The 24,727-nt window shown below is 46.3% G+C and overlaps 1 protein-coding gene across 1 annotated transcript in view; it reads right to left on the bottom strand.

The window, feature by feature from the left end:
• Positions 1-16,633: 16,633 nt before the first annotated feature.
• Positions 16,634-24,727, bottom strand: part of LOC106590716 (vasoactive intestinal polypeptide receptor) — a 165,339-nt gene continuing 157,245 nt past the window's right edge. The window contains exons 12-13 of the mRNA XM_045710828.2: positions 23,323-23,364; positions 16,634-16,933 (exon numbers count right to left, since the gene is read on the bottom strand). Coding sequence (XP_045566784.1) covers positions 16,733-16,933; positions 23,323-23,364 — 243 coding nt within the window. The 3' untranslated portion in view covers positions 16,634-16,732. The remainder of the gene's footprint in view (positions 16,934-23,322; positions 23,365-24,727) is intronic.

The raw sequence follows: 24,727 nt of genomic DNA, 5'->3' as shown, positions 1-24,727 counted from the left end.
TGAAGTTGTCCTGTCCCCTTAGCAGAAAAACACCCCCAAAGCATAATGTTTCCACCTCCATGTTTGATGGTGGGGATGGTGTTCTTGGGGTCATAGGCAGCATTCCTCCTCCTCCAAACACGGCAAGTTGAGTTGATGCCAAAGAGCTCCATTTTGGTCTCATCTGACCACAACACTTTCACCCAGTTGTCCCCTGAATCATTCAGATGTTCATTGGCAAACTTCAGACGGGCATGTATATGTGCTTTCTTGAGCAGGGGGACCTTGCGGGCGCTGCAGGATTTCAGTCCTTCACGGCGTAGTGTGTTACCAATTGTTGTCTTGGTGACTATGGTCCCAGCTGCCTTGAGATCATTGACAAGATCCTCCCGTGTAGTTCTGGGCTGATTCCTCACCGTTCTCATAATCATTGCAACTCCACGAGGTGAGATCTTGCATGGAGCCCCAGGCCGAGGGAGATTGACAGTTCTTTTGTGTTTCTTCCATTTGCGAATAATCGCACCAACTGTTGTCACCTTCTCACCAAGCTGCTTGGCGATGGTCTTGTAGCCTATTCCAGCTTTGTGTAGGTCTACAATCTTGTCCCTGACATCCTTGGAGAGCTCTTTGGTCTTGGCCATGGTGGAGAGTTTGGAATCTGATTGATTGCTTCTGTGAACAGGTGTGCTCCTAATCTCAGCTCGTTACCTGTATAAAAGACACCTGGGAGCCAGAAATCTTTATGATTGAGGGGAGGTCAAATACTTATTTCCCTCATTAAAATGCAAATCAATTTATAACATTTTTGACATGCGTTTTTCTGGATTCTTTTGTTGTTATTCTGTCTCTCACTGTTCAAATAAACCTACCATTAAAATTATAGACTGATCATTTCTTTGTCAGTGGGCAAACGTACAAAATCAGCAGGGGATCAAATACTTTTCCCCTCACTGTATATATTTACCTACATTATAATGGACCTATATATTTATATACATTATAATGACCTACAGTGGCTGTAGCAACAGTTAGTCAGACACCACGGTAGCTTGCTAGACAAAATAGCCGAACCGATAAAGCTCTTTAGACACTTTAGTGTATATTAGCCACTGTGTTTTAAACCCACTTCTGTCGTCTAGTTAGTTATCAGATTTAATTTCATATTTACGGTGTTGTTGTTATTATTCAGCTAGCGGGCTGGTTAAGTTAGCATTAGCCTAGCTAGCTAACATTCACAACCATGCGGTCACTGACCTACTCTCCTGCTAAAGAAGAGAACATCACAGTAAAACAAGAAGTAGAGGGTGAGGCCGTTACTGTGAAAGAAGAAAAAGACGCGTTCAGAGTGAAAGAGGAGGAGGATGTTACAGTAAAAGAAGAGGAGGATGCAGTTTATGGAGTGAAAGAGGAAGAGGGGGAGATGAATGTTACATCGAAGAAGGAGGAGGAAGAAGAGGAGGAAACTGGACATCTGGGCCCGGTTTCCCAAACGCATCTTAAGGCGTCCAATGGTTCTAACGGTGAACTTAGCCATAAGATGGTTTTGAGAAACCGTTCCCTGATTAACACTAACCTATCTGCTGCCTTTGATACTGTGAACCATCAGATCCTCCTCTCCACCCTCTCCGAGTTGGGCATCTCCGGCGCGGCCCACGCTTGGATTGCGTCCTACCTGACAGGTCGCTCCTACCAGGTGGCGTGGCGAGAATCTGTCTCCGCACCATGCGCTCTCACCACTGGTGTCCCCCAGGGCTCTGTTCTAGGCCCTCTCCTATTCTCGCTATACACCAAAGAAAAATGAATCCATGCTTTTGTTACTTCTAGGTTGGACTACTCGAATGCTTTCCGGCTACCTGGATAAAGCACTAAATAAACTTCAGTTAGTGCTAAATACGGCTGCTAGAATCCTGACTAGAACCCAAAAATATGATCATATTACTCCAGGGCTAGCCTTCCTACACTGGCTTCCTGTTAAGGCAAGGGCTGATTTCAAGGTTTTACTGCTAACCTACAAAGCATTACATGGGCTTGCTCCTACCTATTTTTCCGATTTGGTCCTGCCGTACATACCTACACGTACGCTACGGTCACAAGACGCAGGCCTCCTAATTGTCCCTAGAATTTCTAAGCAAACAGCTGGATGCAGGGCTTTCTCCTATAGAGCTCCATTTTTATGGAATGGTCTGCCTACCCATGTGAGAGACGCAGACTCGGTCTCAACATTTAAGTCTTTACTGAAGACTCATCTCTTCAGTAGGTCTTATGATTGAGTGTAGTCTGGCCCAGGATTGTGAAGGTGAACGGAAAGGCTCTGGAGCAACGAACCGCCCTTGCTGTCTCTGCCTGGCCGGTTCCCCTCTCTCCACTGGGATTCTCTGCCTCTAAACCTATTACAGGGGCTGAGTCACTGGCTTACTGGTGTTCTTCCATGCCGTCCCTAGGACGGGTGCATCACTTGAGTGGGTTGAGTCACTGACGTGGTCTTCCTGTCTGGGTTGGCGCCCCCCCTTGGGTTGTGCCGGGGCGGAGATCTTTGTGGGCTATACTCGGCCTTGTCTCAGGATGGTAAGTTGGTGGTTGAAGATATCCCTCTAGTGTTGTGGGGGCTGTGCTTTGGCAAAGTGGGTGGGGTTAACCTCTATGGGCTAGGTGGGACGCAAGCGTCCCACCCGTGGTGCACTCCATCAACAGCAGGTGCATTTCAAGAGCGGCAAATTTGAATCCAAATAAATGTCAAAATTCAAATTTTTCAAACATACAACTATTTTACACCCTTTGAAAGATAAACATCTCCTTAATCTAACCACGTTTTACGATTTCAAAAAGGTTTTACGGCGAAAGCATAAATTTAGAGTATGTTAGGACAGTACATTTACAAGAGTTGTGTGTAATGTTTTGTCAATTCAAAGACAGGGTCACCAAAACCATAAAACCAGCTAAAATGATGCACTAACCTTTTACAATCTCCATCAGATGACACTCCTAGGACATTATGTTAGACAATGCATGCATTTTTAGTTCTATCAAGTTCATATTTATATCCAAAAACAGCGTTTTACTATGGCATTGATGTTGAGGAAATCGTTTCCCTCCAATAACCGGCAGTCAAGTCAGCGTAACAAATTAAATAATTAAAATTAGAAAACATTGGTAAAATATTATATTGTCATTTAAAGAATTATAGATTTACATCTCTTGAACGCAATCAACTTGCCAGATTTAAAAATAACCTTACTGGGAAATCACACTTTGCAATAATCTGAGCACTGCGCCCAGAAAAATACGCGTTGCGATACAGACTAGACGTCATGTTGGGGAGATCTAAAATCGAAAATACTATGTAAATAATCCATTACCTTTGATTCTCTTCATCAGATGTCACTTCCAGGTATCACAGGTCCATAACGAATGTAGTTTTGTTCAAAAAAGCTCATCATTTATGTCCAAAAATCTCCGTCTTGTTAGCACATGATCTAAGCCAGCCGGACTTCTCGTCATGAACGAGGGGAAAAAATATATTTACGTTCGTTCAAACATGTCAAACGTTGTATAGCATAAATCATTAGGGCCTTTTTTCACCAGAACATGAATAATATTCAAGGTGGACGAATGCATACTCTTTTATAACGTATTGGAACGAGGGTACCCAACATGAACTCGCGCGCCAGGTGTCTAATGGGCCATCATCGTTCCATGGCTCTTGTTCGGTCAGATCTCCCTCCAGAAGACTCAAAACACTTTGTAAAGGCTGGTGACATCTAGTGGAAGCAATAGGAAGTGCCAAAATATTCCTCAGCCCCTGTGTTTTTCAATGGGATAGGTTTAAAGGTAATACAACACATCAGGTATCCACTTCCTGTCAGAAAATGTCTCAGAGTTTTGCCTGCCAAATGAGTTCTGTTATACTCACAGACACCATTCAAACAGTTTTAGAAAATTTAGGGTGTTTTCTATCCATATGTAATAAGTATATGCATATTCTAGTTACTGGGTAGGAGTGGTAACCAGATTAAATCGGGTATGTTTTTTTATCCAGCCGTGTCAATACTGCCCCCTAGCCCTAACAGGTTATATCCTGCCTGTTTGGCCCTGTCCGGGGGTATCATCGGATGGGGCCACAGTGTCTCCTGACCCCTCCTGTCTCAGCCTCCAGTATTTATGCTGCAGTAGTTTATGCGTCGGGGGGCTAGGGTCAGTCTGTTATATCTAGAGTATTTCTCCTGTCTTATGCGGTGTCCTGTGTGAATTTAAGTATGCTCTCTCTAATTCTCTCTTTCTTTCTTTCTCTCTTTCAGAGGACCTGAGCCCTAGGACCATGCCTCAGGACTACCTGGCATGATGACTCCTTGCTGTCCCCAGTCCACCTTGCAGTGCTGCTGCTCCAGTTTCAACTGTTCTGCCTGCGGCTATAGAACCCTGACCTGTTCACTGGACGTGCTACCTGTCCCAGACCTGGTGATGAACTTGGAGGTTACTATGGTGTTGAAGGCTGAGCTGTAGTCAATGAACAGCATTCTTACATCCTCTTGTCCAGATGGCAGAGGGTAGTGTGCAGTGCAATGGTGATTGCATCGTCATGTGGTCTATTGGGGTGGTATGTAAATTGAAGTTGGTCCAGGGTGACAGGTAAGGTAGAGGTGATATGATCCTTAACTAGCCTCTCAAAGCACTTCATGATGTTAGAAGTGAGTGTTAGTGGACGATAGTCATTTAGTTCTGTTACCTTTGCTTTCTTGTGTACAGGAACAATGGTGGCCATCTTGAAGCAAGTGGGGACAACATACTGGTATAGGGAGAGATTGAATATTTGCAGGTATTAGGAGTTGTTTGATCATCTTTCTCACCACTAATTTCCCTGAGGTTCAGATGATGTGGGGTGTTTAACAGGCAGGCCCTTCTCCCTCATTAATGCATGGATCTCTAGTACTGTATCTGTCTAGCAGCATATTGTTGGGGTTACGTAGCTTGCTTTTGTTTGTCCCCAGCTCACTCTGTTCCACACCATCAGTAGTGATTTCTCTCTCTCTCTCAAGTCTCCACTAGCAGTATTTCTCTGTTGTTGGCTATAAGCTAGAAGCTGTCTAGCTGCTGTTAGCTCCACATAGTGCTATCTCAATAGTGCAGCTGCAGGAGAGTAGGAGGGGAAACACTGAAAACCCTGCTTCTCCCGAGGGATCTCATTCACTCTGAACCACTTCGTCCTGCTGCGCGAGTTCCTTACAGAACCTCCCGTAGTGCTAACAGTCCTACTGTTCCACTGTGTACGTCGCTAATGTCTCCTGCTGCGCCCGTTCCTTACAGAACCTCCCGTAGTGCTAACAGTCCCATGTTGTTACTATACAGCATCCAGACAGATCTATTTATAAACCAGCCATATCCAGATGTTTAATTATTCAGACGTAAAGCAGACTTTTGTCTTTAGGACTGTCTCTCTGGGGACACCGTAGAGCACTTTGCTCTCCATTCTGCCGCCCTTTACTCTATGTGAGAGGAAAAAGTATAGAAACAGCTATGCTACAAATAAACCCAGATGTATTTTCCACTCTAGGAAGTTATTCATTGTGTATTCCAGAGTTACATATCACAAACACTTGTCTCATTGGTTGTAAATATTACAGAAATTTCAGCTAGAAACATATTAACCTGTTAGGGCTAGGGGGCAGTATTGACACGGCCGGATAAAAAACGTACCCGATTTAATCTGGTTACTACTCCTGCCCAGTAACTAGAATATGCATATAATTATTGGCTTTGGATAGAAAACACCCTAAAGTTTCTAAAACTGTTTGAATGGTGTCTGTGAGTATAACAGAACTCATATGGCAGGCAAAAACCTGAGAAGATTCCATGCAGGAAGTGGTCTGTCTGACAAGTTGTGTTTCATCTTGGCTCTTTTTATTGAAGACTGAGGATCTTTGCTATAACGTGACACTTCCTACGGCTCCCATAGGCTCTCAGAGCCCGGGAAAAAGCTGAACGATATCGAGGCAGCCTCTGGCTGAAACACTTTATCGCGTTTGGCAAGTGGCCGATCAGAGTACTATGGGCTTAGGCGCGTGCCCGAGTCGACCCCATGCTTTATTTTCTTTTGTCTGTTTACCTAAACGCAGATTCCCGGTCGGAATATTATCGCTTTTTTATGAGAAAAATGGCATAAAAATTGATTTTAAACAGTGGTTGACATGCTTCGAAGTACGGTAATGGAATATTTAGAATTTTTTTGTCACGAATTGCGCCATGCTCGTCACCCTTATTTACCCTTTCGGATAGTGTCTTGAACGCACAAACAAAACGCCGCTATTTGGATATAACGATGGATTATTTTGAACCAAACCAACATTTGTTATTGAAGTAGAAGTCCTGGGAGTGCATTCTGACGAAGACAGCAAAGGTAATAACATTTTTCTTATAGTAAATCTGACTTTGGTGAGTGCTAAACTTGCTGGGTGTCTAAATAGCTAGCCCTGTGATGCCGGGCTATCTACTGAGAATATTGCAAAATGTGCTTTCACCAAAAAGCTATTTTAAAATCAGACATATCGAGTGCATAGAGGAGTTCTGTATCTATAATTCTTAAAATAATTGTTATGCTTTTTGTGAACGTTTATCGTGAGTAATTTAGTAAATTCACCGGCAGTGTTCGGTGGGAATGCTAGTCACATGCTAGTCACATGCTAATGTAAAAAGCTGGTTTTTGATATAAATATGAACTTGATTAAACAAAACATGCATGTATTGTATAACATAATGTCCTAGGGTTGTCATCTGATGAAGATCATCAAAGGTTAGTGCTACATTTAGCTGTGGTTTGGGTTTATGTGACATTATATGCTAGCTTGAAAAATGGGTGTCTGATTATTTCTGGCTGGGTACTCTGCTGACATAATCTAATGTTTTGCTTTCGTTGTAAAGCCTTTTTGAAATCGGACAGTGTGGTTAGATTAACGAGAGTCTTGTCTTTAAAATGGTGTAAAATAGTCATATGTTTGAAAAATTGAAGTTTTAGCATTTTTGAGGAATTTGAATAACGCGCCACGGGATTACACTGGCTGTTGAGTAGGTGGGACGCAAGCGTCCCACTGGCCCATAGAGGTTAACCAGCTGTTTCTGACATAATCAATAAAGAAGACCCCAGACGACTCTGCTGTTGCATCAAAGACTCCAGACCAATGCTGATTTCCTACTGTCAAGGTGAGCGCTACTGGTGGACGAGTCAGGGTGCAGGAGGAGTCAGGGTGCAGGAGGAGTCGGGGTGCAGGAGGAGTCGGGGTGCAGGAGGAGTCGGGGTGCAGGAGGAGTCGGGGTGCAGGAGGAGTCAGGTGCAGGAGAGCAGAGAGTTTTGAACAGGCGAACACTTTATTTAGGCAGAGGCAATAAAACAGACAGACGCCACTGCGTCAAAACCTCCAGCCAAAGGTAAAAAGTGCAAGGTGCGAAACAGTCACAAAAATGATCAAATGTTTTACAATAAACATCCTTCGTGGAAAAACCACGGAATAACTGGGAAAAACCCAGCCTGGCGCGTACACACGAAACACGTAACAAAAACCAATTTCACACAAAGACATGGGGGGGGGGGAACAGAGGAATAAATACATGCAGTGTGATTGGGAATGAAAACCAGGTGTGCAGGGAACAAGACAAAACAAATGGAACATTGAAAAATGGAGCGGCGATGGCTAGAAAGACGGTGACGTCGACCGCAGAACGCCGCCTGAACAAGGGGAGGAGCCGACTTCAGCGGAAGTCGTGACACCTACCTTATTTTCTTCCATCAAAGTAGTTTGATGCAACAGAAGTTTAACATTTGTCAAACTAGACTAAATTATTCTTTATTGATTACGTCAAACAGATGGTTAATGTGTTTCTAGCTGAAATTTCTATAATGTTAACAACTAATGAGAAGTATTTGTGATATGTAATTTAAGGCCATGTGGCAAACAATAACGCAAGCACTAGGGATGGAGGTGTGATCGCGTGCGGGGCAGATGAGATGTAGTCGTTCGTGTGAGTCTGTAAATTGTTGTTTGTATGTATAAGTTTGTATCTGGAGTGAATATATAAAAACAAATAAAATAAAGAAACCCATGTAAATACACACATCTCCTTTTCAGCACCAATTTATAGATAAAAAAAATAATTCTGATCTTGTATATTATTTAGGGTTAGGAAAGTATTTATGAATATCCAAAAACAGATTTGGAGAGCCTTTATGCCTGAAATATACACTACCGTTCAAAAGTTTGGGGTCACTTAGAAATGTCCTTGTTTTTGAAAGAAAAGCACATCATTTTAAAAGGCTAATTGATCATTAGAAAACCCTTTTGCAATTATGTTAGCACAGCTGAAAACTGTTGTTCTGATTAAAGCAGCAATAAAACTAGCCTTCTTTAGACTAGTAGAGTATCTGGAGTATCAGCTTTTGTGGATTTGATTACAGGCTCAAAATGGCCAGAAACAAAGACTTTCTTCTGATACTCATCAGTCTATTCTTGTTCTGAGAAATGAAGGCTGTTCCATGTGAGAAATTGCCAATAATCTGAAGATCTTGTACAATGCTGTGTACTACTCCCTTCACAGAACAGTGCAAATTGGCTCTAACCAGAATAGAAAGAGGAGTGGGAGGCCCCGGTGCACAACTGAGCAAGAGGACAATTACATTACAGTGTCTAGATTGAGAAACAGACGCCACACAAGTCATCAACTGGCATCTTTATGAATTAGTACCCGCAAAACACCAGTCTCAACATCAACAGTCTTAATCTTTTATTTTTATTGGCCAGTCTGAGAAATGTCTATTTCTCTACCATTACTACTGTAGACACTACCACTACTATAACCAGTCACTACCACTACCACTACTATAACCAGTCACTACCACTACTATAACCAGTCACTACCACTACTATAACCAGTCACTACCACTACTATAACCAGACACTACCACTACTATAACCAGACACTACCACTACTATAACCAGTCACTACCACTACTACTGTAGTCACTACCACTACTATAACTATAACCAGTCACTACCACTACTATAACCAGTCACTACCACTACTATAACCAGTCACTACCACTACTATAACCAGACACTACCACTACTATAACCAGACACTACCACTACTATAACCAGTCACTACCACTACTATAACCAGTCACTACCACTACTATAACCAGTCACTACCACTACTATAACCAGTCACTACCACTACTATAACCAGACACTACCACTACTATAACCAGTCACTACCATTACTACTGTAGACACTACCATTACTATAACCAGTCACTACCACTACTATAACCAGTCACTACCACTACTATAACCAGTCACTACTATAACTATAACCAGTCACTACCACTACTATAACCAGTCACTACCACTACTATAACCAGTCACTACCACTACTATAACCAGTCACTACCACTACTATAACCAGTCACTACTACTACTACTATAACCAGTCACTACCACTACTATAACCAGTCACTACCACTACTATAACCAGACACTACCACTACTATAACCAGACACTACCACTACTATAACCAGTCACTACCACTACTATAACCAGTCACTACCACTACTATAACCAGTCACTACCACTACTATAACCAGTCACTACCACTACTATAACCAGACACTACCACTACTATAACCAGACACTACCACTACTATAACCAGACACTACCACTACTATAACCAGTCACTACCACTACTATAACTATAACCAGTCACCACCACTACTATAACCAGTCACTACCACTACTATAACTATAACCAGTCACTACCACTACTATAACTATAACCAGTCACTACCACTACTATAACCAGACACTACCACTACTATAACTATAACCAGTCACTACCACTACTATAACCAGTCACTACCACTACTATAACCAGACACTACCACTACTATAACCAGTCACTACCACTACTATAACCAGTCACTACCACTACTATAACCAGTCACTACCACTACTATAACCAGTCACTACCACTACTATAACCAGTCACTACCACTACTATAACCAGTCACCACCACTACTATAACCAGACACTACCACTACCACTACTATAACCAGTCACTACCACTACTATAACTATAACCAGTCACTACCACTACTATAACCAGTCACTACCACTACTATAACCAGTCACTACCACTACTATAACCAGACACTACCACTAGTACTGAATGTCATGCCTGCTCCCGCTCCCCGTCTGGCGCTCGAGGGCACCAGGCGGCCCTTCATTACGCCACCTTTCACCATTGTTACGCGCATCAGCACTTCATGGGACTCACCTGGACTCTATTACCTCATTGATTGCCTCCCTTATATCTGTTTCTTCCCCGTGTCTGCATTACTGCGTTTTGTTCCCCTTGTTTCATGTCCGTTACTTATTCAATGTTCACTCCCTGTACTTGCTTCTCGTCTCCCAGCGTCTGTCCTCACAGAATGCAGACACCAGTATTGGAAGCATCAGGGAGTTTTTTGTTGGGGTTGGTGACGTCAGTTTCGGGTGCCGCTGCTGAAGGAACCGGGGGTTCCTCAGCCGGCCCGTCGGGCTCCCACGCCTCAGCCGGCCCGTCGGGCTCCCACGCCTCAGCTGGCTCAAAAGGTTTTCTTGCCTTGGTTGGCTCATCAGGCTCCCATCCCATGTCATGCCTCAACCGGCTCCCCCTCCTCAGCCGGCCCGTCGGGTGGCGCCCCTGGAAGGGGGGTTGGGTGGGGGTTTTAATGTCACGCCTGCTCCCGCTCTCTGGAGTTTGAGGGCGCCAAGCAGCCCATCATTATGCACACCTGTCACCATCGTTACGTGCATCAGTGCTTCATGGGATTCACCTGGACTCTATTACCTTATTGACTATTTCTGTCACTTCCTCGGTTTCTTCCCCATGTTTGAATTCATGTTTTGTTCCCCTTGTCCAGATGCTGTCCTTGTTTTGTTTCATGTCCGTTGTTTATTAAATATTCACTCCCTGTACTTGCTTCTCGTCTCCCAGCATGTCCTTACACTGAAGATACTACCAGTACTATAACTCTGGCCTGTGTTTATCGATGTTAAATTAAGGGGAGAAATATTTACATCAGAACCTCAAATCTCTACGATCAATTTAGGACAGGGATGAAGCGCAGCTTTGAGTCTGAACACAAAGTTTACCCAGTTTAATCCAGCCATAGTCTCATATAAACTTTACTCTGTAAACAGAACACCCAGAGGGAGCAAGCTTAAAAAACTTCTCCAGCTTCTGACCAGCAGCATTGACCATCTGAGCCAGACAGCTCCAGTGTTGTTTGGTCATTCAGTTGTCTTATCCAGAGCGATTTACAGGAGCAATCGATGTACCGTTGCTCAAGGGTACATCGATAGATTTTTCACCTCTTTGGCAACAGGATTCAAACTAGCACCCTTTCAGTGACTGGCCCAACGCTCTTAACTGCTAGGCTACCTGCACACCAAACAACCATTTCTCTCTCTCCACCACATGGCACCCAGAAGTCCAAAACCTAATGAGGGCTAGCCACGCCCTTCCTTTTAGCAATTCCAAACAGGAAATTGCCTCAGAGTATCCCTGAGAGTATAGCTAAATATCCACCCCTAGTGGGTATGGAGTGTGATTATGTGAACGTGTTATCTAAATACATCTTAAAAACTTCAATTTCGTAACAATAGTCTGACACACAATCAAGGACTACATGGTTCTTTAAATATTTTATTTGCAATGGTTTGAGTGAGTGGTGAACACTTTAAAACCTTCACGGAAAATTCAGTTTTCTGCCAATATAACAAACTATTTCCATCTATATGTACACGGAAATGAAAAGGACCGCATATCAAAAATAAAGAGTGGTTTTGTGTGTTAACATCAACATAACAAGTTAATAACAACTTGTTGTTCACTTGTAGTCCTAGTTTGTAACATGAGCGTAGCATGTTGAAGTGCTTTTACATACTGTTTCATAATGTTACTAGTGCTGCATGCATTATGCACTCAGCAGAATCCATTTCAGAAAGACAATATAGAATCATAGTATTCAGTTAAACAACATCCAGTTCTCTAGCAACAAGTTGAACATTGTATAAACTTTTTAAAAACACAAGTGAATACACAGGTTTTATACTGGAAAACTTAATACACAATTAAAACTTACTACACAAAACTTACTACACAATTAAAATAGTTGTTAACTCTGTGTCTTATTGGACTGTTTACAATATTATTTTCACATAATTCATAATGACCATGCCAGCAATAACTGAAAATAAATGATCAATTAAACACTTTGATCAAATATCCGAAGTTTGAACACAGTAAAGTACATTGTTGATTATGAGAACGTATAAGAGGTACTTTGGCAGATACACAGCTGCATCACACTAAAAAGACGCACGCACGCACGCACGCACGCACGCACGCACGCACACACACACACTAGTGAGGGACAGCGATTTGAGGCTTCAATCTTTTTTCAGCATCGTCATCAAAATGTTAAAACGTTTCAAATGAACATAAATATTCACATAGGAATGTAAAAACTTCATCAAGCTTTTATTAAAATGTAGCCAGCTCCACCAGCGAACACTAAGCCTAACAACTAGCTATACCAGCTAACACTAACAGCTAGCTATATCAGCTAACACACACACACAAAATGTTTTATTTAACCTTTATTTAACTAGGCAAGTGAGTCAAGAACAAATTCATATTTACAATGACGGCCTACACCGGCCGAAGCTGGGCCAATTGTGCGCCGCCCTATGGGACTCCCAATCACGGACAGCTGTGATACAACCTGGATTCGAACCAGGGACTGTAGTGATGCCTCAAGCACTGAGATACAGTGCCTTAGACCGCTGCACCACTCAGGAGCTATGCCAGCTAACACTAACAGCTAGCTATACTAGCGAACACTAATAGCTAGATACACCAGCTAACACTAACAACTAGCTATATCATACCATACCAGCTAGCTATACTAGCTAACACTAACCATACCAGCTAAATATACTAGCTAACACTAACCATACCAGCTAAATATACTAGCTAACACTAACCATACCAGCTAACTATACTGGCAAACACTAACCCTAACAGCTCTATATCAACTAACACTAACCCAAACAGCAAGCTATACTACCATAACTAACACTAACCCCAACAACTAGCTATACAAGCTAACACTAACAGCTAGCTATACTAGCTAACACTAACTATAACAGCTAGCTATACTAGCTAACACTAACCCTAACAACTAACTATACTGGCAAACACTAACCCTAATAGCTAACTATATCAGCTAAGACTAACACTAACAGCTAGCTATACTTGCTAACACCAACCCTAACAGCTAATTATACCAGCTAACACTAACAGCTAGCTATACTTGCTAACACCAACCCTAACAGCTAACTATACCAGCTAACACTAACAGCTAGCTATACCGACTAACCGTAACCCTAACAGCTAGCTATGTCAGCTAACCATAGCAGCTAGCTACACTATCCCTAACAGCCAGCTACACTAGCTAACACTATCCCTAACAGCTAGCTATATCAGCTAACCTTAGCAGCTAGCTATACCATCTAACACTAACCCCAACAGCTAGCTATACCAGCTAACACTAACCCTAACAGCTCTATATCAACTAACACTAAGCCTAACAACTCTATATCAACTAACACTAACTCGAACAGCAAGCTATACTACCATAGCTAACTGACTATACTGGCTAACACTAACCATAACAGCTAACTATACCAGCTAAGACTAACCCTAACAGCTATCTACTAGCTAACACTAACAACTAGCTATATCAGCTAACACTAACAGATGGCTATATCAGCTAACACTAACAGCTAGCTAAATCAGCTAGCACTTACCCTAACAGCTAGCTATACTTGCTAACACTAACCATAACAGCTAGCTATACAAACTAACACTAACCATAACAGCTAGCTATACTAGCTAACACTAACAGCTAGCTTTACCAGCTAACAATAACAATAACAGCTAGCTTTACCAGCTAACAATAACAATAACAGCTAGCTGTATGAGCTAACAATAACAACTAGCTGTATGAGCTAACCCTAACAGCTATCTATACAAGCTAACCCAAATAGCTGTCTATACCAGCTAACCCTAACAGCTAGCTAGCTAAGCCTAACTATATGAGAACGATCATGCAGAGAATGATAGTGCAGAGAAGGGCATATGTTACTCCAAACCCATCATCACTATTCAGCATCCTATCAGCTGGTCTGGAGCTCCATCCAAACCCATCATCACTATTCAGCATCCTATCAGCTGGTCTGGAGCTCCATCCAAACCCATCATCACTATTCAGCATCCTATCAGCTGGTCTGGAGCTCCATCCAAACCCATCATCTGCTAAATGACGTAAATGTAAATGTAAAGAGGGGGAGAGGGGAAGAGCGGTAGTGAGGAAGAGGGGGAGAGTGGTAGTGAGGAAAAGGGGGAGTGAGGGAGAGTGGGAGAGTGGTAGTGAGGGAGAGTGGTAGTGAGGGAGAGTGGTAGTGAGGGTGTGAGGGAGAGTAGGAGAGTGGTAATGAGGGAGAGGGGGAGAGTGGGAGTGAGGGAGTGAGGGAGAGTAGGAGAGTGGTAATGAGGGAGAGGGGGAGAGTGGGAGAGAGGGAGAGTGTGGTAGTGAGGGAGAGTGGTAGTGAGGGAGAGTAGGAGAGTGGTAATGAGGGAGAGTGGGAGAGAGGGAGAGGGGGAGTGAGGGAAAGAGGGGGAGAGTGGTAGTGAGGGAGAGTGGGAGTGAGGGAGAGTAGGAGAGTGGTAGTGAGGGAGAGGGGGAGAGTGGTAGTGAGGGGGAGTGAGGGATTGATTTGACTTCATATTCCAGTCAGCAGCTGTAATGTTTGGTAAAGCATCAGGGATTATAAAAGTTTGAAATGTATTTTTCACAGATTCAAATTCTTCTGGACAGGTACTGGCCCGAGGCGGTTTCCCTTCCCTTCCTATTCCCCCCTGTCCTGTACCAAGCTGTCCTGTCCTTTCCTATCCTGTCCTAAACTGTACAGGCCTCTATCCTGTCCTCTCCTGTCCTGAGTTGTCCTCGGCTCTGTCCTGTCCTGGGCGGTCCTGTCTTGGGCTGTCCTGTCTTGGGCTCTGTCCTGTCCTTGGCTCCTGTCCTGTTGTCCTCATAATGTCCTCCACACAGGAACCAGATAGGAACCAGGAAACAGGAAGCAGGTAGGAACCAGCAAGACCTAGCACTGTCCTGTCCTCTCTTGTCCTCAGCTGTCCCTGATTAGAGCTCTGTCATGTCCTGGGCTCTGCTCTGTCATGTCCTGGGCTTTGCTCTGTCCTGGGCTTTGCTCTGTCCTAGGCTCTGTCCTGTCCTGGGCTCTGTCCTGTCTTGGGCTCTGCCCTGTCCTGGGCTCTGTCCTGTCCTGGGCTCTGTCCTGTCCTGGGCTCTGCCCTGTCCTGGGCTCTGCCCTGTCCTGGGCTCTGCTCTGTCCTGGACTCTGCTCTGTCCTGGACTCTGCTCTGTCCTGTCCTGTCCTGGGCTCTGCTCTGCCCTGTCCTGGGCTCTGCTCTGCCCTGTCCTGGGCTCTGTCCTGTCCTTGGCCCCTGTCCTGTGGTCCTCATAATGTCCTCCACTCAGGAACAGGAAGCAGGTAGGAACCAGCAGGACCTAGCACCACAGGGAGAGCCCATAAGAATGTATGGTTCTCACTACGTTCTCACTACGTGTTCCAATGCTCCCAGAGGCACCCGTGGGGTTTCTCCGGTGTTCCAATGCTCCCAGAGGCACCCGTGGGGTTTCTCCGGTGTTCCAATGCTCCCAGAGGCACCCGTGGGGTTTCTCCGGTGTTCCAATGCTCCCAGAGGCACCGTGGGGTTTCTCCGGTGTTCCAATGCTCCCAGAGGCACCCGTGGGGTTTCTCCGGTGTTCCAATGCTCCCAGAGGCACCCGTGGGGTTTCTCCGGTGTTCCAATGCTCCCAGAGGCACCCGTGGGGTTTCTCCGGTGTTCCAATGCTCCCAGAGGCACCCGTGGGGTTTCTCCGGTGTTCCAATGCTCCCAGAGGCACCCGTGGGGTTTCTCCGGTGTTCCAATGCTCCCAGAGGCACCCGTGGGGTTTCTCCGGTGTTCCATCAGGTCACATTCCAGGAACAGTCCAAATGTTCTAAAATCAGGAGAGACGTTCTGTGTGGCCAAGGGAACGTTATCTCACAACACAACAGGAAGCAGCACTTTCACATTCCCCAACATCCTTACATTCAGACAGACACTTCATTGTGTGAAAGGCAGGTGTGTTTGTGTGTGTGATTGACTGACTGACTGACTGAGTGTGTGCTTGGATGTGTGTGTGCGTATCTCTGTATGTGTTTTTTTATCTGTGTGTGTGTGTGTGTGTGTGTGTGTGTGTGTGTGTGTGTGTGTGTGTGTGTGTGTATCTCTGTACCTGTGTGTATCTCTGTACGTGTGTGTATCTCTGTATGTATGTGTGTGTGTGTGTGTGTGTGTATCTCTGTACCTGTGTGTATCTCTGTATGTGTGTGTGTGTGTGTGTATCTCTGTATCTCTGTATGTGTGTAGGTCTCTGTATGTGTGTGTGTATCTATGTATCTATGTGTGTGTGTGTGTGTGTGTGTGTGTGTGTGTGTGTGTGTGTGTGTGTGTATCTATGTATGTGTGTGTGTATCTATGTGTGTGTGTCTATGAGTGTGTGTGTGTGTATCTATGTGTGTGTGTCTATGTGTGGTCAGATCATTGAGGACTCTTCCTGGCAGGAGGAGGATGCTCGGCGGGTCTTTGGGCTGCAGCTGCTCAACATTGAGATCTGAGTGGAGAAGTTGGTGCCGTTACTGTTCCCCATAGAGGGGTGCTGGTGCTTACTGGTGTCAGAACCCATGTAGTGCTGCAGGTTCCACCGCCTCCACTTCCTTTTCATCTCAGACTGCACCTGGGAGAGGAGGAGAGGAGGGGAGGGAGAGGGGGAGAGGGGGAGGGAGAGGAGGAGAGGAGAGGGGGAGACGAGGGGAGAGGGGGAGGGAGAGGAGGAGGGGAGGGAGAGGAGGAGGGGAGGAGGGAGGGAGAGGGGAGAGGAGGAAGAGGAGGAGGAGAAGAGGGGGAGGAGGAGAGGGGAGGAGAGGGGAGAGGGGGAGGGGGAGGAGGAGGAGGGAGGAGGAGAGGGGGAGAGGGGCGGAGGAGGTAGAGAGGAGGATGGGGAGGGGGAGAGAGGAGGGAGAGGGGAGAGGAGGGTAGGGTGGGAGAGGGGGGAGGGGAGAGAGAGAAGGGAGAGGGGTGAGGAGGAGGAGGGGAGGGGGAGAGAGGAGGGAGAGGGAGAGGAGGAGGAGGGGGAGAGAGAGGAGTTAGAGGGGAGAAGGGGGGAGAGAGAGAGAGGAGGGGGAAGGGAGAGACAAGGAGGGGGAGAGGGGGTTAGAGGTGGAGAGAGGAAAAAAGAGGGGGGAGAGACGAGGAGGGAGAGAGGAGGAAGAGGATAAATTGAATGAGAGGAGAAGGAGGGGTGGAGATAAGAGATCGCTGTCAGTTTATTAAGTCTCTCATGATAAGCTGTAGACCACACTATTTACCTAGAGTTTTCATCTGTATCTTTCTTAGCTGTCTATTTACCACCACAAACCGATGCTGGCACTAAGACGGCACTCAATGAGCTGTATACGGCCATAAGCAAACAGGAAAATTCTCATCCAGAGGCAGCGCTCCTAGTGGCCGGAGACTTTAATGCAGGGAAACTCAAATTTGTTTTACCTCATTTCTACCAGCATGTTAAATGTGCAACCAGAGGGGAAAAAAACTCTGCATGACCTTTACTCCACACACAGAGACATATACAGAGCTCTCCCTCACTCTCCATCTGGCAAATCTGACCATAATTCTATCCTCCTGATTCCTGCTTACAAGATAAAATGAAAGCCCGAAGCACCAGTGACTCTGTCAATCAGTACATTTTCAGATGAAGCAGATGCTAAGCTACAGGACTGTTTTGCACAGACTGGAATATGTTCCTGGATTCTTCCGATGTCATTGAGGAGTACAGCACATCAGTCACTGGCTTCATCAATAAGCGCATCGACGACGTCGTCCCTGACCGAGTCTGTAATACCAACATGTTTCAAGCAGACCACCATAGTCCCTGTGCCCAAGAACACAAAGGTAACCTGCCTAAATGACTACAGACCCGTAGCACTCACGTCCGTAGCCATGAAGTGCTTTGAAAGGCTGGTCATGGCTCACATCAACACCATTATCCCAGAAACCCTAGACCCACTCCAATTTGCATACCGCCCCAACAGATCCACAGATGTTACAGCTTCTATTTCACTCCACACTGCCTTTTCCCATCTGGACAAAAGGAACAACTATGTGAGAATGTTATTCATTGATTACAGCTTAGCGTTCAACACCATAGTGCCCACAAAGCTCATCAATAAGCTAAGGACCCTGGGACTAAACACCTCCCTCTGCAACTGGATCCTGGACTTCCTGACGGGCCGCCCCCAGGTGGTAAGAGTAGGCAACAACACGTCTGCCACGCTGATCCTCAACACTGGGGCCCCTCAGGGGTGCGTGCTCAGCCCTCTCCTGTACTCTCTGTTCACTCATGAATGCATGGCCAAGTTTTCTGATAACACAACAGTGGTAGGCCTGATCACCAACAACGATGAGACAGCCTATAGGGAGGTCAGAGACCTGAACGTGTGGTGCCAGGACAACAACCTCTCCCTCAACGTGATCAAGACAAAGGAGATTATTGTGGACTACAGGAAAAGGAGGACCGAGCACGCCCCCATTCTCATCGACGGGGCTGTAGTGGAGCAGGTTGAGAGCTTCAAGTTCCTTGGTGTCCACATCACCAACAAACTAACATGGTCCAAACACACTAAGACAGTCGTGAAGAGGGCAAGACAAAGCCTATTCCCCCTCAGCAGACTGAAAAGATTTGGCATGGGTCCTCAGATCCTCAAAAGGTTCTACAGCTGCACCATCGAGAGCATCCTGACGGTTGCATCACTGCCTGGTATGGCAACTGCTCGGCCTCCGACCGCAAGGCACTACAGAAAGTAGTGCGTACGGCCCACTACATCACTGGGGCCAAGCTTCCTGCCATCCAGGACCTCTATACCAGGCGGTGTCAGTAAGGTCCTAAAAGACTCCAGCCACCTTAGTCATAGACTGTTCACTCTGCTACCACACAGCAAGCGGTATCGGAGCGCCAAGTCATGGTCCAAAAGGCTTCTTAACAGCTTCTACCCCCAAGCCACAAGACTCCTGAACAGCGAATCAAAGGGCTACCCAGACCCCTCTTTTACGCTGCTGCTACTCTCTGTTATTATCTATGCATAGTCACTTTAACTCTACCAACATGTACACACTACCTCAATTACCTTGACTAACCTGTGCCCCCACACATTGACTCTGTACCGGTACCCCCTGTATATAGCCTCCACATTGACTCTGTACTGGTACCCCCTGTATATAGCCCCCACACATTGACTCTGTACGGGTACCCCCTGTATATAGCCTCCACATTGACTCTGTACCGGTACCCCCTGTATATAGCCTCCACATTGACTCTGTACCGGTACCCCCTGTATATAGCCTCCACATTGACTCTGTACCGGTACCCCCTGTATATAGCCTCCACATTGACTCTGTACCGGTACCCCCTGTATATAGCCTCGCTATTGTTATTTTACTGCTGCTGTTTATTAATTTGTTACTTTTATTTTCTATTTGTTACTTACTTTTTTTTCTTAAAATGTCTTAAAGCATTGTTGGTTAAGGGCTCGTAAGTAAGCATTTCACTGTAAGGTCTACTACACCTGTTGTATTCAGCATTTCACTGTAAGGTCTACTACACCTGTTGTATTCAGCATTTCACTGTGAGGTCTACTACACCTGTTGTATTCAGCATTTCACTGTGAGGTCTACTACACCTGTTGTATTCAGCATTTCACTGTGAGGTCTACTACACCTGTTGTATTCAGCATTTCACTGTGAGGTCTACTACACCTGTTGTATTCAGCATTTCACTGTAAGGTCTACTACACCTGTTGTATTCCGCATTTCACTGTAAGGTCTACTACACCTGTTGTATTCAGCATTTCACTGTGAGGTCTACTACACCTGTTGTATTCAGCATTTCACTGTGAGGTCTACTACACCTGTTGTATTCAGCATTTCACTGTGAGGTCTACTACACCTGTTGTATTCAGCATTTCACTGTGAGGTCTACTACACCTGTTGTATTCAGCATTTCACTGTGAGGTCTACTACACCTGTTGTATTCGGCACTTGTGACAAATACAATTTGATTTGACCTGAAAATAGCTGTGCAGCGATGCTCCCCATCCAACCTGACAGAGCTTGAGAGGATCTGCAGAGAAGAATGGGAGAAACTCCCCAAATACATGTGTGCCAAGCTTGTAGCGTCATACCCAAGAAGACTCAAGGCTGTAATCACTGCCAAAGGTGCTTCAACAAAGTACTGAGTAAAGGGTCTGAATACTTATGTACATTTAATATTTTGGTTTTATGTTTAATACATTTGCAAAAATTCTAAAAACCTGTTTTTGCTTTGTCATTATGGGGTTTTGTGTGTAGATTGATGAGGAAAAAAACCTTTTTAATCCATTTTAGAATAAGGCCGTAACGCAAGAAAATGTGGAAAAGTCAAGTGGTCTGAAAACTTTCTGAATGCACTGTATATAGGGCAGCAGCCTCTAAGGTGCAGGGTTGAAGAACCGGGTGCTAGCCGGCTAGTGATGGCTATTTAACAGTCTGGTGGCCTTGAGTAGCTGCATTTCAGTCTTTCGGTCTCGGCTTTGATGCACCTGTACTGACCTTCTGAATGGTAGCGGGGTTAACAGGCAGTGGCTCGGGTGGTTGTTGTCCTTGATGATCTTTTTGGCCTTCCTGTGACATCGGGTGGTGTAGATGTCCTGGAGGGCAGGCAGTGTGCCCCCCAGTGATGCGTTGGGCAGCCAGCGTCACCCTCTGGAGAGGGTGACTCGGGCGGTGCTGTTGTGCTGTTGCGGGCGGTGCAGTTGCCGTACCAGGTGGTGATACAGCCCGACAGAATACTCTCAATTGTGCATCTGTAAAAGTTTGTTAGGGTTTTGGGTCAAATTTCTTCAGCCTCCTGAGGTGGAAGAGGAGCTGTTGCACCTTTTTCACCACACTGTCTGTGTAGGTGGACCATTTCAGTTCGTCAGTGATGTGTACGCCAAGGAACTTGAAGCTTTTCACCTTCTCCACTGTGGTCCCGTTGATGTGGATAAGGGTGTGCTCCCTCTACTGTTTCCTGAAGTCCACGATTAGCTCCTTCATTTTGTTGATGTTGATGGAGAGGTTATTTTACCACCTGGGGGTGGCCAGTCAGGAAGTCCAGGACCCAGTTGCACAGGGAGGGATTCAGACCCAGGGCCCAGAGCTTAATGATGAACTTGGAGGGTACTATGGTGTTGAAGGCTGAGCTGTAGTCAATGAACAGCATTCTTACATCCTCTTGTCCAGATGGCAGAGGGTAGTGTGCAGTGCAATGGTGATTGCATCGTCATGTGGTCTATTGGGGTGGTATGTAAATTGAAGTTGGTCCAGGGTGACAGGTAAGGTAGAGGTGATATGATCCTTAACTAGCCTCTCAAAGCACTTCATGATGATAGAAGTGAGTGCTACGGGGCGATAGTCATTTAGTTCAGTTACCTTTGCTTTCCTGGGTACAGGAACAATGGTGGACATCTTGAAGCAAGTGGGGACAGCAGACTGGGATAGAGAGAGATTTAATATGTCCGTAAACACTCCAGCCAGCTGGTCTGCGCATGCTCTGAGGACGCGGCTAGTTATGCCGTCTGGGTCGGCAGCCTTGCGAAGGTTAACACGCTTAAACATCTTACTCACGTCGGCCACGGAGAACGAGAGCCCACAGTCCTTGGGAGCATGCCGCGTCGGTGGTACTGTGTTATCTTCAAAACGGGCAAAGAAAGTGTTTAGCTTGTCCGGAAGCAAGATGTCTGTGTCCACGACGTGGCTGGTTTTCCCTTTGTAATCTGTGATTGTCTGTAGAACCTGCCCAACACGTCTTGTCTGAGCCGTTGAATTGCGACTCCACTTTGTCTCTGTACTGACGTTTTGCCTGTTTGATTTCCTTACGGAGGGAATAACTACACTGTTTGTATATGACCAAATTTCCAGTCACATTGCCATGGTTTCATGCGGTGGTTCACACTTTCAGTTTTGCACTTTTGTTTGAATTCAGTCTTGTGTCAGGTGAACTGTTGTAACGCCCTGGCCATAGAGAGGGGTTTTTTGTTCTTTATTTTGGTTAGGCCAGGGTGTTACATTGGGTGGGCGTTCTATGTTTCTTTCTCTATGTTTTTGTATTTCTTTGTTTTGGGCCGTGTGTGGCTCCCAATCAGGCACAGCTGAAGTTCGTTGTTGTTGATTGGGAGTCACACATAAGGAGCATGTTTTTCCTTTGGGTTTTGTGGGTAATTGTTTTCTGTTTAGTGTGTTCCTAACAGAACTGTTGCTATTCGTTTTTTGGTTTCTTTTGTATAGTGTTCGTTGATCATTAAAACCTTTTATGATGAACACTAACTCCGCTGCACCTTGGTCTCCCTCTCACGACAGCCCTTACAACTGTTGCGTTCTCATTTTTGGTCTAATCATTTTCCTATAATCTTCAAACTGTTCCCTCTCAATTGCTTCCATGGTAATGCACATGAATTTTATATTTCTTCTGTAAGACATGTCTTCAATTTAGTCCTATTCATGTAGGCAAATTGCAACGAGTCCCTTTAAGCACATGAACTTGAAACTAAATATTTCTCAAACAATCAGCAGTGATCCTAATCATGGCAGCCCTGTCTCTCTCTGTGATTGACAGAGAGAGAACCCTGCTTCATGTAAACTCAGTGTATAAACTCAGGGTGTTACCCAGGTGCAGTGTGTAAACTCAGGGTGTTAACTCAGGGTGTAAACTCGGGGTGTAAACTCGGGGTGTAAACTCAGGGTGTTACCCAGGTGCAGTGTGTAAACTCAGGGTGTAAACTCGGGGTGTAAACTTGGGGTGTAAACTCAGGGTGTTACCCAGGTGCAGTGTGTAAACTCGGGGTGTAAACTCCGGGTGTAAACTCGGGGTGTAAACTCGGGGTGTTAACCAGGTGCAGGGTGTAAACTCGGGGTGTAAACTCAGGGTGTAAACTCAGGGTGTAAACTCAGGGTGTTAACCAGGTGCAGGGTGTAAACTCGGGGTGTAAACTCGGGGTGTTAACCAGGTGCAGTGTGTTTATAACAGGAGTGTGTGAACGTCAGGGTGGCTCTTACCTCTCCGTTTAAGAAGCAGTAGAGAACAGCAACCACAAAGCCCTGGGGAAAGGAAGAACAGAAAGAGCATCAGCTGTCTGTTAGTCACCCTAACCCTGGGGAGAGCAGAGTCGCCCTAACCCTGGGGAGAGCAGAGTCACCCTAACCCTGGGGAGAGCAGAGTCACCCTAACCCTGGGGAGAGCAGAGTCACCCTAACCCTGGGGAGAGCAGAGTCGCCCTAACCCTGGGGAGAGCAGAGTCGCCCTAACCCTGGGGAGAGCAGAGTCGCCCTAACCCTGGGGAGAGCAGAGTCACCCTAACCCTGGGGAGAGCAGAGTCACCCTAACCCTGGGGAGAGCAGAGTCACCCTAACCCTGGGGAGAGCAGAGTCACCCTAACCCTGGGGAGAGCAGAGTCACCCTAACCCTGGGGAGAGCAGAGTCACCCTAACCCTGGGGAGAGCAGAGTCACCCTAACCCTGGGGAGAGCAGAGTCACCCTAACCCCGGGGAGAGCAGAGTCTCCCTAACCCCGGGGAGAGCAGAGTCACCCTAACCCTGGGGAGAGCAGAGTCACCCTAACCCTGGGGAGAGCAGAGTCACCCTTACCCTGGGGAGAGCAGAGTCACCCTAACCCTGGGGAGAGCAGAGTCACCCTAACCCTGGGGAGAGCAGAGTCACCCTAACCCTGGGGAGAGCAGAGTCACCCTAACCCTGGGGAGAGCAGAGTCACCCTAACCCCGGGGAGAGCAGAGTCTCCCTAACCCCGGGGAGAGCAGAGTCACCCTAACCCCGGGGAGAGCAGAGTCACCCTAACCCCGGGAGAGCAGAGTCTCCCTAACCCCGGGGAGAGCAGAGTCTCCCTAACCCGGGGAGAGCAGAGTCACCCTAACCCCGGGGAGAGCAGAGTCACCCTAACCCCGGGGAGAGCAGAGTCACCCTAACCCTGGGGAGAGCAGAGTCACCCTAACCCCGGGGAGAGCAGAGTCACCCTAACCCCGGGGAGAGCAGAGTCACCCTAACCCTGGGGAGAGCAGAGTCGCCCTAACCCTGGGGAGAGCAGAGTCGCCCTAACCCTAGGGAGAGCAGAGTCACCCTAACCCTGGGGAGAGCAGAGTCACCCTTACCCTGGGGAGAGCAGAGTCACCCTAACCCTGGGGAGAGCAGAGTCACCCTAACCCTGGGGAGAGCAGAGTCTCCCTAACCCTGGGGAGAGCAGAGTCACCCTAACCCTGGGGAGAGCAGAGTCACCCTAACCCTGGGGAGAGCAGAGTCACCCTAACCCTGGGGAGAGCAGAGTCGCCCTAACCCTGGGGAGAGCAGAGTCGCCCTAACCCTGGGGAGAGCAGAGTCGCCCTAACCCTGGGGAGAGCAGAGTCGCCCTAACCCTGGGGAGAGCAGAGTCGCCCTAACCCTGGGGAGAGCA

This window comes from Salmo salar, chromosome 29 (genome assembly GCF_965601325.2).
Source record: "Salmo salar chromosome 29, fSalSal1, whole genome shotgun sequence".
NCBI lineage: Eukaryota > Metazoa > Chordata > Actinopteri > Salmoniformes > Salmonidae > Salmo > Salmo salar.
Note: the sequence above shows the minus strand (reverse complement) of the source record. Positions and strands in the feature narration are given on the sequence as shown.